Source organism: Tiliqua scincoides, chromosome 14, assembly GCF_035046505.1.
Source record: "Tiliqua scincoides isolate rTilSci1 chromosome 14, rTilSci1.hap2, whole genome shotgun sequence".
In the NCBI taxonomy this organism is placed as follows: domain Eukaryota; kingdom Metazoa; phylum Chordata; class Lepidosauria; order Squamata; family Scincidae; genus Tiliqua; species Tiliqua scincoides.
Window position 1 is genome coordinate 5,442,031 of NC_089834.1, and position 12,644 is coordinate 5,454,674.

Here is a 12,644-nt window from a genome sequence, read left to right on the forward strand (position 1 = left end):
GGTGGGGCTGGGACCTGGCGGTTATGCTGGATTCCAATCCCGTTCCTGGGGAGTTTGGAGTGGCTTCAAGCTGCTCCATTCTCCTCGGACTTGCACCACCTCCTGAGGAGACCCATTGGGGCAAGGGTGCCTTACCTAGGGGCAAGGGAAAATTTTCTCCTTGCCTCTGGCTGAGCCGCCTTGGGCCCCTATCCTGTGTTGGATACAGCGCAAGCCTCTTGACTTGCCTGTTCCAGTGCAGGGTAGGACTGTGCTCTAAATTGATTATCTCACCCCCGGCCGTGACAACAGTTCCAGGTTAATAGCATCACTTCCAGTGGGTCGCAACAGATTGTCATCCTAAAAAGTGGGTCCTGGTGCTAAAAAGTTTGAGAACCACTGTGTGTGTGTGTGTGTGTGTGTGTGTGTGTACACTGATTTGTCATCAGCAGCAGTACAGGCTTCTCTGGTGGCAATTGGAGCCAGCTCTACAACTTTTCATTTGTTTGGGATTTTCTTCTTCCTTTTGCTTTTGTTTGCTTTTTGTTGGTTTTAAAGCTTTCTTTTCCCTCTAGCAGGATTCAGGCTTAAACCTGTCACTGCCCCCAAAGGTTTTACCAAAAAAAGTGGGGCAATTAGGGTCTGCTTTGCAAACATTCTTGGGGGAATTAAGAAGCAATTGGCACGACTCAGAGCATAATCCCTTTACAAGCCTTTATGAACACAACACAATGGGCTGTTTACAGATTTACTTATAGACCAGGAGTGTTAACAGGCCTGTAGGAAAATTCAGGTAATTGAGGCTTTTGTCTTTCAATGAGCCCCCATAGCTGTCAGCAGTTGCCATTCCTCACATTTCTTTAACTGTGTATTTTGACAAGGGTTTTTGTCCCATTGACAACAGCTGTGTGGGAGGTAAAAGATGTGGAGAGGTTCCCCCCTCCCCCTCCCCCACTAAATTCCTCCATAGTTGACATTGTGTAGGAGAAGTCTGTGTACGGACTTGTTGTATGCTTAAATCAAGAAACTTTCACCTTAGTTCTGATGGTGCTGCTGTTTTTTGCTTTTTAACTTTTTTTCCCCTTTAAATAAAACCTTCATTTAAAACAATCTTGCTTTCTTGCTGTGGAGAAGAAGCAAAGCTTTAAAACAAAACAAAAAAATTGTCAGGTTTATTGAGGTGGAAGTATCTCCAACAATATGAAAATAGAACACATATATTTACAGTGGTTTTGAAAGTAACCTAAATAGAACAGTGGTTAAAATTCAATTTTTAAAATTCATTTTCGCCCAGTTTGTGGAGTGATTTGTAGGCCTGGTTTCTGAAAAATCTGAACTCTGTATTTAAAGGTTGAGCACCCCTTATCCGGAATTCCGAAATATGGAACTTTTTTTGAGCACCAACCTGACTTTAAAGGATTTTTGCCTAAAGAAATAAAATCATAAACTGTGTTTCATGCACAAAATTGTTAAAAATATTGTATAAAATTACCTTCAGGCTATGTGTATAAGGGGGATGTAAAACATAAATGAATTTTGTACTCAAACTTGGGCCCCATTCCCAAGATCTGTCATTATGTATATGCAAGTATTCTGAAATATGGAAAAACCCAATATCCAAAATGCTTCTGGCCCAAGCAGATAAAGGATGCCCAACCCGTATTTATACTAATGTGAACACCCATATCTGTTGAATTCCACAGAATTACATTAGAGCTAAGGGTATTTTCTGTAAAATGATTAGAATAAAGATAATTCACTCTCTTCCCTGTGTAGTTTTTAATAGAATGGCTGTTTGTGTATGTTGGAAAGCATAATCCTGACAAGTGTACATATCCTGGTTTCAATGCTTGTTAAAGGTTAAATGCCATGCTTCTCTCCAGAATGCCTCTGAAGTCCATTGTAGGTGGTAGCTCAAGCCATAAAGAATCTGTTGTGACTACCCAGAGTGAAAGAAGGTCTCTGCCCCAAGAGGCTTACAATCTAAACATTGGTGTAAGGGAGACAATTGAGGAGAAGAAGCATGTGCTATTGCTTTAGTTACAGGTACTTTAGCCTACAGGGCAATCTACTCAATCGTGCCTACTCAAATGAAAGTTCCAAATAGTCCAATTGAAAGTGTGTGTATGGGACTCTAGCCTTTGTTATCATAGGATTGGTGCCAACGACGTTTACAGAGAGTTGGTTTTTAAGAAAGGATTTGAAGGAAGCAGCCTACAGGTCTCCTCTTTGGTTCCCCAGGTGAGAAACTTCTATCCAATAGAAAACAGTTTCTGGGACATGGTGCAGGAAAGAAAGTTTCTTCTGCAGGAAATGCATTTTCTAGTTGTAGACCAGAACTGATAAATAGATCCATTGATAGCTAAGGCTCATAGAGCCCAATCCTATGCATGTCTACTCAGAAGTAATCCCTTTATAGTCAGTGGGACTTACTCCTAGGTAAGGGCAGATTGTATTGCTTCCATAGTCCCATATTTGTCACTGGAGATGTACTAGGGAGAAAAGCATTATCTACCTGTTTGTTCTGGTGCCGTGTTGTTGTTGCTGCTGTTGTTTTTACATTTTCAGTTCAATATATTTAAGTTATATTAAATAATTTAAGACAGTGAATAATCATTTGGAAGTACTGGTGATTTTGTGCAGAAGGAACTCTTCACTGATAGTACATGTAAAGAAATTATCCGTGAGTTCTTGAAGACAAGTAAAAGGAGCTCTCTCTCTTTCAGCCAGTGGAGCATCTTGATTCATTCTGAGTCATTCAAAAGCTCATTCTGAACTTTTTGTTGTTGTTGTTTTAATCTGCTATGCAATCTGATGGTTTACTTATTTTACACTTATCTACAGTAGGCATAATTGTAAATCTCCATGAAGCAACTTTAGGTAATTCTGTATCTTATAACAAAGTAGGACATTTGTGATGGATTTGCATAAATATTACACCTTGGCAGGAGCAGAGAATACAGATTTGTAGTAATATGTATAGATGGTGTGTGTGTGCATATAAATGCTGATAAGGCATTTTAACAATTTGACACCAATCCCTGTCCTTTCTTTCAGTCATTCTCTAAGCAACAGAAAAGCCAGAAGTCAACATCCTGGTAGCTAGAAGGGGTGGAAAGCACTAAGTTTTGCGGGGAACCTCACCGCAGCATGCAAGGGACCCCTTCCCTTTGGAGTCATTCCAGGCAAGGGGAGCAAAACGGAAGCTCCCCCCACCTGGAATGGCTTCAAAGGGGAGGGGCCCCTTGCACGCTGCGGTGAAGCTCCCCGCAAAACTTAGTGCTTTGCACCCCCTCTAGCTATGCCACTGCCTTAGCTATGCCACAGCCCCATTTTTCCATTTTTTAAAAGTCTGGGTGTGACAACACTTCTGGGGCGTTATTTTACTCGCAGCACGTTCAGTAGCTATGCCACTACCTCCACCAATGACCCAGTAGATCAAGGAAGCCACCAGTCAAAAAAAATTGGGAACCACTGATATAGGCTTCCCAGGGACAACCTGTTGGCCACTGTGAAGAACAGGCTGCTGGGTCTTGGGCTTGTTCGAAAGGGCTTTTCTTGTCTTCTTCTGGAAATCTATTATTTATAGATATGTCTTCCAATATGGTTATCGTTTGAGATGCGTTCCTGTCTTCTCCCTAGTTCCTACCATGGATCATAAACTTGAACATGCTATGTTTAAAGGACTGGGGGAAGTCAGTGTTTTAGGCCTTGCTAGAGGAATTAATCCCATCCATCTGCAGTGCTGTCCCACATTAAGGCTGAACAGTTTGCTGCATCTGGGAATGACTCACAGCCTAATCCTAACCAACTTTCCAGTGCCAATGCAGCCATGCTAGTGGGGCAGCTGGTTGCATTCTGCAGTGAGGAGAGGGCAGTCACAGAGTGCTCAAGCTAAGGGAATGTTTGTAAGCTGCATCATGGCTTGTAAGCTGCATCAGCTGTAAGCTTGTTTGTAAGCTGCATCATGGCTGCATCAGCTCTGGAAAGATACAGTCCTACCAGAAGAATGGTCCATCCTTCTCTTCAACTAACCCATATACATTGGGCCATCCTTTTCCATAGGCTCAGCATTTGTGGATTTCAGTATCCTCTGAGGCTAGAGGGTTCCAGGGGATCTCTCAAATGGTTTGCGCCAGTCATGTCCAGGAGGTCTTCTGAGGCCCTCCTGCCATGGATTTAATTATTTGATGAATTTGGTATCTGCGGAGGGAGGGGGGTTTCCTGGAATGGTTTCCCATGGATGCTAAGGGCCCATTGTATAGTGCATCTTTTACAGACCTTGAGATCCACCTCATGGAGATTTAGTACCTCTGCCTATTGTCCAACAGGAAGTCTTTATTAATCTAGGACAGTGTTTCTCAACCAGTGGTACTTGAGGTGGTGTCTGATGTTACTTGCAGGACACCTGCCACCCAGCAGTGAGACCAGGAATGCAAATTAACAAACAGCATTAGGAGGCTTGGCTAGGAGGGCAGAGCTCTGAAGCATGCTTTTTCATGGTTGAAAAAGCCCATCCATCCACCCTGTGCCTCTTTGTCACATTGCATCTAGCCTCCTAACTGATGTCATCATCAGTTACTTCCAGTGGTACTTTGAATAGGTGGACCATGTGAAATGGTACAGTGGAGGAAAAACCTTGAGAAATGCTGATCTAGGACTGTTCCAGACATGTTCATTCTGAGGGTGACTCCTGACTTTTTCATCAGTCTTTGATAATCTAGAACTGCTCCAGTCTCACCCAGTCACAACCATTCTGAGGGCCACTCCTAACTTTTTCATTGGCCCAGCCACGCAAACAGGTGACCTGCAAATTATTCTGCTGCTGTAATATGCCTTCAGGCAAGCTTGCAAGGATGCAATTGATGCACAAAGAAGAGCTGAAAAGCTATGCTGAGAAATTTCTTGATCTTTGGGGTCACTTTGTTAGAAAGGGTTGTCTGAAATAGTCCTTTGGACCAATGTGTATTCCAAAGATCGCAACTCTTCCCTGGTGGCTGCTGGTGCTTTGATGGCAAAATCCAAAGCAAACTAATTTCTCTCCTCTGTCTAAAATAATGTGATATGAGAGGCAGCCCTCCACAGGCAACTGACAAAATGTATCATAATGTATGCTATAACAAAGATAGGTTTCCTTGTTTAATGCAGAACCCCCTGCTGTTCTGAGATCATTTTCTGCCCACCAAGAAAGCCCAAATAACTGCAGTTTGGTTTTGCAATGGTAATGCCTTCTCCTCTCCAACCCAAGATATCTCTGCATCCTTAAACATTCCAAGGTGCCATTATCGTGCCATACCTACAACTGAAAAGAGAACCATTTCATTTTCAGAGTCAGCAGGAAGGTTCAATGAGAAACTACTTAAGTCCACATCTTTTTTTTCTTCCTTGTTCTCGGCTTTCTGACCTTCCCCCCCCCCTTTTCATCTAGAAAACGTTTTCAGAACGTTGTGATGTCAGGTTTTAACTGTCTGAGAACAATTGTGCTGCAGAACAAAGGATGCAGCTTTTTCCCAGATCCAGAGAATCTCAGCGTGTGTTCAGAGGATAGGTTTGAAGGCACACAGTTCAGTTATGCTGTGGAAATTAAACAAGACTCAGACCTGGCAAGTCTTGGAATAGGAGACTGGGGGCGCAATCCTAACACCTGGGTTAAGCCGGCAAAAGTCACTTGTGCCAACCTGGTAGTGTCGCAAGCATGCCATTAAGGCACATTCATGTCAACTTAAGAGTAAAATAAAACAGAGTTCTAAATGTAAACTTTTTTAGTCCTTCACTGCAGCTGTTTCCTCATAACCCCATAGCCTGGAAAGCCAGGATGGTGTAGTGCAGGGGTCTCCAAACCCTGGCTTGGGGGCCAGATGCGGCCTGCGGTGAGCCTCTATCCAGCCCGCGGCCAGCCTCTTGTCCCCTGAAAGCCCCTGGCCCACTTTGCCGAACATGACTGGAACTATGCTCTGGTTGCATCTGGAGGGTGTTCTAAGGCCAGAGAGTTTGAATGAATGAGCCCATTCATTCATTTATTCACACATCTAAGTTCCATCTCTAATTTATTTATATAAATTTTATATTTAAATTTTTTTCGACCCTCAAAACGGTGCCAGACATTTGATGCGGCCCTCTGGCCAAAAAGTTTGGAGACCCTTGGTGCAGTGGTTTGGGAGTTGAACTTAGACCTGGAAGATCCAGGTTCAAATTCTTGCTCAGCCATGAAGCTTCCCAAGTGAGCTGGGGCCACTCACTATCTCCCAGCCTCACCTACCTCACAGGGTGGTTATGAGTTTATGAGGGTGGTTATGAGGACGAAGAGGAGGGAAAGAACTATGTACATCACCCTGAGCTCCTTGGGAAAAGGGCAGTATTAAAATGAAGGAAAAAATAAGTTTCTAAATAAAAACTTCTCTAACCCTTCACCACAGCTGTTTCCCCACATAATCTTCCACATAAATTCTAAACATGGTCTGGCTGCCATGAATGTTCCTGCCCTTTTCTAAGACTATCATAAGATAATGCAACACATTTGCAACAAAGATTAAATTTCCAGTCCCAGGTTTGCCACCAACATGCAAAGCAGGGATGGACATCTGTGAAGGAGAGCAGGTATTGGGTTCTTAATGCTTCCACCTACTACCATGTTTCCTCTGCCTTCTTCTCCTTCCTTTGGAAAGATATCCATGGGGAAGGGGGGGGTGCACAGGAAGGGTGAAACACGCATACATGCATATGAACATGTGCAAGTACAGACACATCAGAGTTCTCTGTGTATATATGCCCCATTCCACTCCTGTTGTTCATCTATGGCTGCAAAAACCAAGTTAGGAATTTCACATATAGTTCTCCCTCAGCTAGCACCCTCCTTTTGTGGGTTTTTGTGGCATAGTGTGTAAGGTCTGTGCTGCAAATCAGGACACACACACCCTTTTGAGTTTCACTTTTGCATGCACTCACGAAGCAACCCTAGGAAAGCCCCTCCCTCCCAACCTCAGTCTTCCCCATCTGAAAAATGAGGATAATATAATACATGCAAATCACCCTTTGATGTTCAGAAAGCACTATGCAAATGCAAAGTTTTTCATGTTATGGCAATAAATTCATTGTGCATCATAGGTAGAAACAGCATGTTTAATTTGTCCTGCAGCTCAATCAGCCTCATTGAATGACCCTGAATTTTAGTGTTTGGAGAGGCTCTGTATCGAGTCTCTCCCCATTAGTTCTAATTCTGTAATTCCATGATCCTATTCATCATGTTTTTAAGAAACTAAACTAAAAGGTTTCCTTGTAAGGAAAATGCTCCAAGACTCTAATCATTTAAGTTTCCATCATCTGTTCCCTTTCCTACTCTATTGCATCCTGTTTGAGATGGGATAACAGGTCTGCATTTTAAGTGTGGGCGTACCCTAGAATTGTATAAGGATACTTGCCATTTGATTTCAGACCTCTTCTTTATATTTCCTAGTACTCAATTTGTATTGCTACATCACTGAACTGTGAGCTTTCTGCTATGACCCTAATATTTCTTAATATTGAACATCATATATCTGACCAGGATTCTGTGTTCCAACGTGCATCATATGGGCATTGAATTTCATTGGCCTTGCCTGTTGCCCCCTCAGATAGGTTGGAACAACCCTTTTAAAGCTCCCCACGGTCCATTTGGGATTCCGCCATCCTGAGGCATTTGTGTCATCTACAAATGCAGACGTCTCATTGTTCACTTCTGACTCCAGATCACTTATGAACAACTTAAGAGCACTGAAATTAACACAGGTCCTTGGAGGGTCAGTCTTGGTGTTTGTGAAAGCTGCTTTATTTCCTACTTCCTATTCCCCCCCCCCACCAGTTATTAATCTATAAGCAATCCCATCATCTTATCTCATGGCTGATACGTTAAACTAGGGGCCCAATCCTATCCAACTTTGCAGCGCTGATGCAACTGTGCCAATGAGGCCTAAGTTGCAAACTGCAGTGGGGGGGACAGTCTTGGAGGCTTCCTCAAGATAAAGGTACATTTGTTCTCTCACCTCAAGGCTGCATTGCGGCTGCATCAGTGCTGGAAAGTTGGATAGGATTGGGTCCTTAGTAAATAGGGGGCTTTGTCTGATTTCTTTTCACAGCCCAAATGTTGGTCTTTGTTTATACACCACTTTTCCAAAAGCTCAAGCCAAGCTAACCTCAGCCTCCCAGGTCACCCTGATTCCCATGCTGGCTGGTTCTCTCAAAGAATCTCTGAAGCTTGCTGAAGTCTGGCTTCTCTATGCAGAAGTCATGCTGATTCTCCTTTGGCAGAGCTTTGTCTTCAAAATATGGATTATGATCCAGATCTAGATTTGTATGAGTTAAATGTAACTAAATGCAGGTGTTACTGATATCTGCTGTGTGCTCTGTTTCTCGTAAATACCGTGGTCCTGTGCCTAGTTTTGAGCTGTATTATATATGATGCTATGTGTAATTTGGGTACCCTTTTTCAACTCAGCATTTTGTTCTCTTTCTTTTGACAGTGTGACAGCGAGAGTGAGATTGATGATAAGGTAAGACCCGCCCCTCCTTTTCATTGTTGTTTTGCTTTTAACGTTTGCCCTCCCATGACTTGGAAGCTTCCAGGGAAGAAAGAACCGCCCTGCACAATAGCATCAATATTTTTGTGACTGTATCCTTGTTGAAATGTAGTCATCTTAGGGCGCAATCCTAACCAACTTTCCAGCACTGGCATAGCTGTGCCAGTAGGGCATGTGCTGCATCCTGCAGTTGGGGGGCAGTCACAGAAGCCTCCTCAAGGTAAGGCATAAGAACATAAGAACATAAGAACAGCCCCACTGGATCAGGCCATAGGCCCATCTAGTCCAGCTTCCTGTATCTCACAGCGGCCCACCAAATGCCCCAGGGAGCACCCCAGATAACAAGAGACCTCATCCTGGTGCTCTCCCCTACATGTTTGTTCCCTTCCCTTGGGAACAAACCTACAAGGCAATGTTTGTTCCCTTCCCTTGGAGTTGTGCTGGCCTTATGTTGTTGCTGGAAAGTGGCTTAGGATTGCAGCCTTAGTAGCTGGACCCCAAATGGCTTAGCTACACAAGACGTCTTTCCCCTTGAACTAAGCTATGCACGCAACTCTACAGAACCTGCTTTTGGGAACGCTGAGCTCTTTGTTGATTAACATGCCACGATACGAGGAGTTCTCAAGCACCGTGTTAGCACCGCTGCCAGCTTGTTTAGGAGAAAAGACTTCCTTTGGCAACAGCTTGAAAGGCCATATTTTATTCATAATGACTTTGGAACATGTCAGTTTTATAATGGGCTTAGAAGATGGACAACCGGTAACATGTCTTTGCAGATGATGCTGTAACTGTGTCAGGGTATATTTTGGCTTTGTGCGTGTCTATTTATCATGCAGCAATGATTTCTTTCCTGACCTTTTTTGCTGGATACCCACATTATTCATTGGGAGCTTGCAGTCAGATGTTTGGGATGGACAGATTCAGGAATGGATTCTTGTTTTAACCTCTGCTACCGTACACACCCTTTGCCTGTGAAAAAGGTGAACTTAATTAACACCACTTAACTCTGCCCATTATGGGACTACTGTGCTGTATTTAACTGTAAGCTGCAGCCTGAGGTTGTGTTAAAGGAGAAGACCATACCCTGTGCATAATTGTGCACATTCAGCAGCTGTAACCCAAGATTATACTTGCAACTGTGGTTGTCTTGGTTCAGTCTTGGATTGGGTCATACCTTGTTAAGGTGAAAACATGGGGCCATGCAGTATGGTTACTGCTTCATACACAGTGGAGGTGATATTTCCCCCAAGAACTGTATCCTGGAGTAGAAACTGAGTGGATTGGTTGTGTGTGGGATGTACATGAAGAGTACAGTGACCACCGTTAGATCAGCATGTGTGCACGTAAGAGCCAGAAAGTGGGGAGAAACCCCTTTTTAGTTCATTTCCAACTGCATATCTTTTTTCATATTCTTCTGCCACTTCCTTGAAGCTTCAGCATTTATTTTCACATGTAGAAGGAACATGGGAGTCATGGAGATCCTGAAAAACAGATGAATTGATTGTGGGGTTGACGTTTGTGGGCTAGAAGGTGAAATATGTTATCTGATGAAATAGACTATTGGTGCAGCCAGAATGTTGCTCTTTAAGGCAGAAAATATATATTCTTCTTTATTTTTAAGTATGCACTTGTTTTTCATCTAAGTCAGGAATGGGGAGTCCTGAGACCCAAGGTTCTGCAAACTTCAGGATTCTTTTGAATTCCAGTTTATATTACTTTAAAAGCTGGGTGTCTTCCAGAGAAGCTTGGATTGGTTTAAGTCCCAATCATATAAATTTCACCATGAGTTGTCAAGCATCTACCCGCCCCCTGCCCCGCCTTTGCCTTCATTTCAGTGAGACCTAACCACAACTAACATTCTCTGGCTCGTGCCTTATACTGCTACCTTTTGAGGCTGTGAAGGGTCTGTGGGGTCTTCCAGGCTGAACAAGTTGGCTGCCGCAAACTATCGCATCTGAAATAGAAGTAAAGGTGCCGTCAAATACTTAAGTATCCAAATTGTTGAAGACACATTATCAAAGTAACGGAAGATGTGGAAAGTTTACACAGTAATGAGTTTAGATTTGGGTCACCATTCCGTTTACAGATCTATAAAGGTAATTTGACTTGACCTTTGCGAAAACCACAGGAGGCAAAAATATCACGAGCGCAGGAAGATACCAAGAAAGCCTCCTCTAATAAAGCGGATTTGTTTCCACATCTGTTCCAAATCAGGAAAAAGTGTCTTGCCTTTCATCCTTTCCCTGGCCTGTCCTCTCTTAAAGTCTTGTTGAATGATTAAAGTTGCTCCGAATGAAGCAACAGATGTGTTTAGATATAGAGGCTACGAGGCAAGAGGAGTGAAGGGTGGCTAAGATACCTCCCAATACAATTTTGCCCGAAAAAGCCAGGTGGAGAGGATTCTTGGTCAAACCAGAGGGGGGAACAGGTTCACTTGGTAAAGGCATAACCATACTTACCTCTGCAGAGGCCTGTAGCAGTCTGCAGCATTGATGACAGGACTGGGAGCCGCACTGTCTGCAGTAGACAGACCTGCATCTACTATGCAGGTTGCCATATTTTTTCGCCCAGAATGTATCAGGAATTATACTCCACAGTGCGTCTCAACCTTTTTCATGCCATTAGATTGATAGATTGATAGATAGATTGATTGATTATGAGACTGGGGACCCAGTGTTGATCCTTCCTTCCCTTCTGGGACTCTATCCATCGACTCCCTACCCTATTATGCCCTCCCAGCACTGTAACCAAATATTCTTACTAGGGAAAGCAGAATGAGTTACCATGAACCCTGGCCCTAGTGAAAGCTATTTTAGCACCATTGCTAAGAACATGGGCAGGACTGGGACTCAATCTCCTAGTACCCAAAGGGGTACACCAGATGCTTGTCCCTTTACATGGAAGTGCTTTCGTCCTGTGGTCTTCAACCTTTTACAGTCCTGTAAGTTTCCGTGACCCCACAACTGAGGCTTTGTGACCCTATTGGGGTCCCAATCCCAATGTTGAAAACACCATGATGATGTCTCATTTCCCAATGCATTCTACGGGGGGAGGGGGGAGTGATAGCCAATAGGAGTGCTTCAAATACATGGTGCTTCAAATACTGCTGCCTCATGTCACAAGAGCATGGTCTTGTGATGATACTATGGCAAGAGCATGGCCATGATACAAGAGCATGGCCTTGTGATGATTGAGTATGGCCAAGATGATACTACCACTTACTCCTGCAGTGAAACTTTTGGCAAAGTTTGTGGCCCTTGGACAAAACTGCCCTTGTACATCTGTCCCTCCCCACAATCGACCATGGAACAGATTGCCAGAGTAGCTGGTGGATTCCCTTCATTGGAAATCTCCAAGCAGAGGCTCAACTGGCACCTGCTGGAGATGCTGAAGGAGAATTTCCTGCTACAGGCAGGGGGGTGGACAAAATGAACTTGTGGGTCCCTTTCCAACTCTGTGAGTCTGTGAAAACCCCTGACTGTAGCCAAATTTACTTTTCAGCACAAATCTTCCCAAGTTTATAAAGACCAGCACTCATTTGTATACACTTCCCTTTTAAAATGGTGAATAACAGAGATGTCTCATAATATGCTAAAACCACAAAAGCAAATTTTGCACAGGTAGGTTAAAATCAGAAAAATCTGAGGCTGCTGATGTGCCTGGCAGGTGATTCTCAGAGGAGCTAGGAGGACAGACAGTATCTCCCCATCCTGCTAAGGGCCGGCCATTTCATCTGAGGCTAACAAAGAGTAATAAGGTTAACTCAGGGCACCTACCACAAAAGCAAGAAGTAATCGAGCAGCCTTGATTTCCTTTACCAGGAGAAAGGTGGGGTGCAAATTTAAATTAATTAATTTCAAATTCTTCTGGGTTGCCCCTATGCCATTTTCTCAAAAAAAGGAAGTGGCTTTCTAAGGCCTCCAACAGGCGTTATGAGAGGCCTCATGAGAGGCCATGCACAGCCTCCCCATGTCACAGAAGGCCACCTAGAGCTCCCCACCTGCCTCAGAATCCACTGTCAGGGATATGGGTTGGCACTCCCTCAAGGCGTGGTACCTGGGAAATGTACTCCCTGGGCCTCTCTCAGCTACACCACTGTGCAGTTTCACACAC

General features: G+C 43.7%; 1 protein-coding gene across 16 annotated transcripts in view; it reads left to right on the plus strand.

Annotated features, from left to right (window-relative positions):
- FBRSL1 (fibrosin like 1) overlaps positions 1–12,644 on the plus strand; it is an 863,567-nt gene that overhangs the window by 543,099 nt on the left and 307,824 nt on the right. For all 16 annotated transcript variants that reach the window (XM_066609681.1, XM_066609673.1, XM_066609675.1 and 13 more), the window contains exon 5: positions 8,475–8,504. In XM_066609681.1, the coding sequence (XP_066465778.1) occupies positions 8,475–8,504 (30 nt within the window). The remainder of the gene's footprint in view (positions 1–8,474; positions 8,505–12,644) is intronic.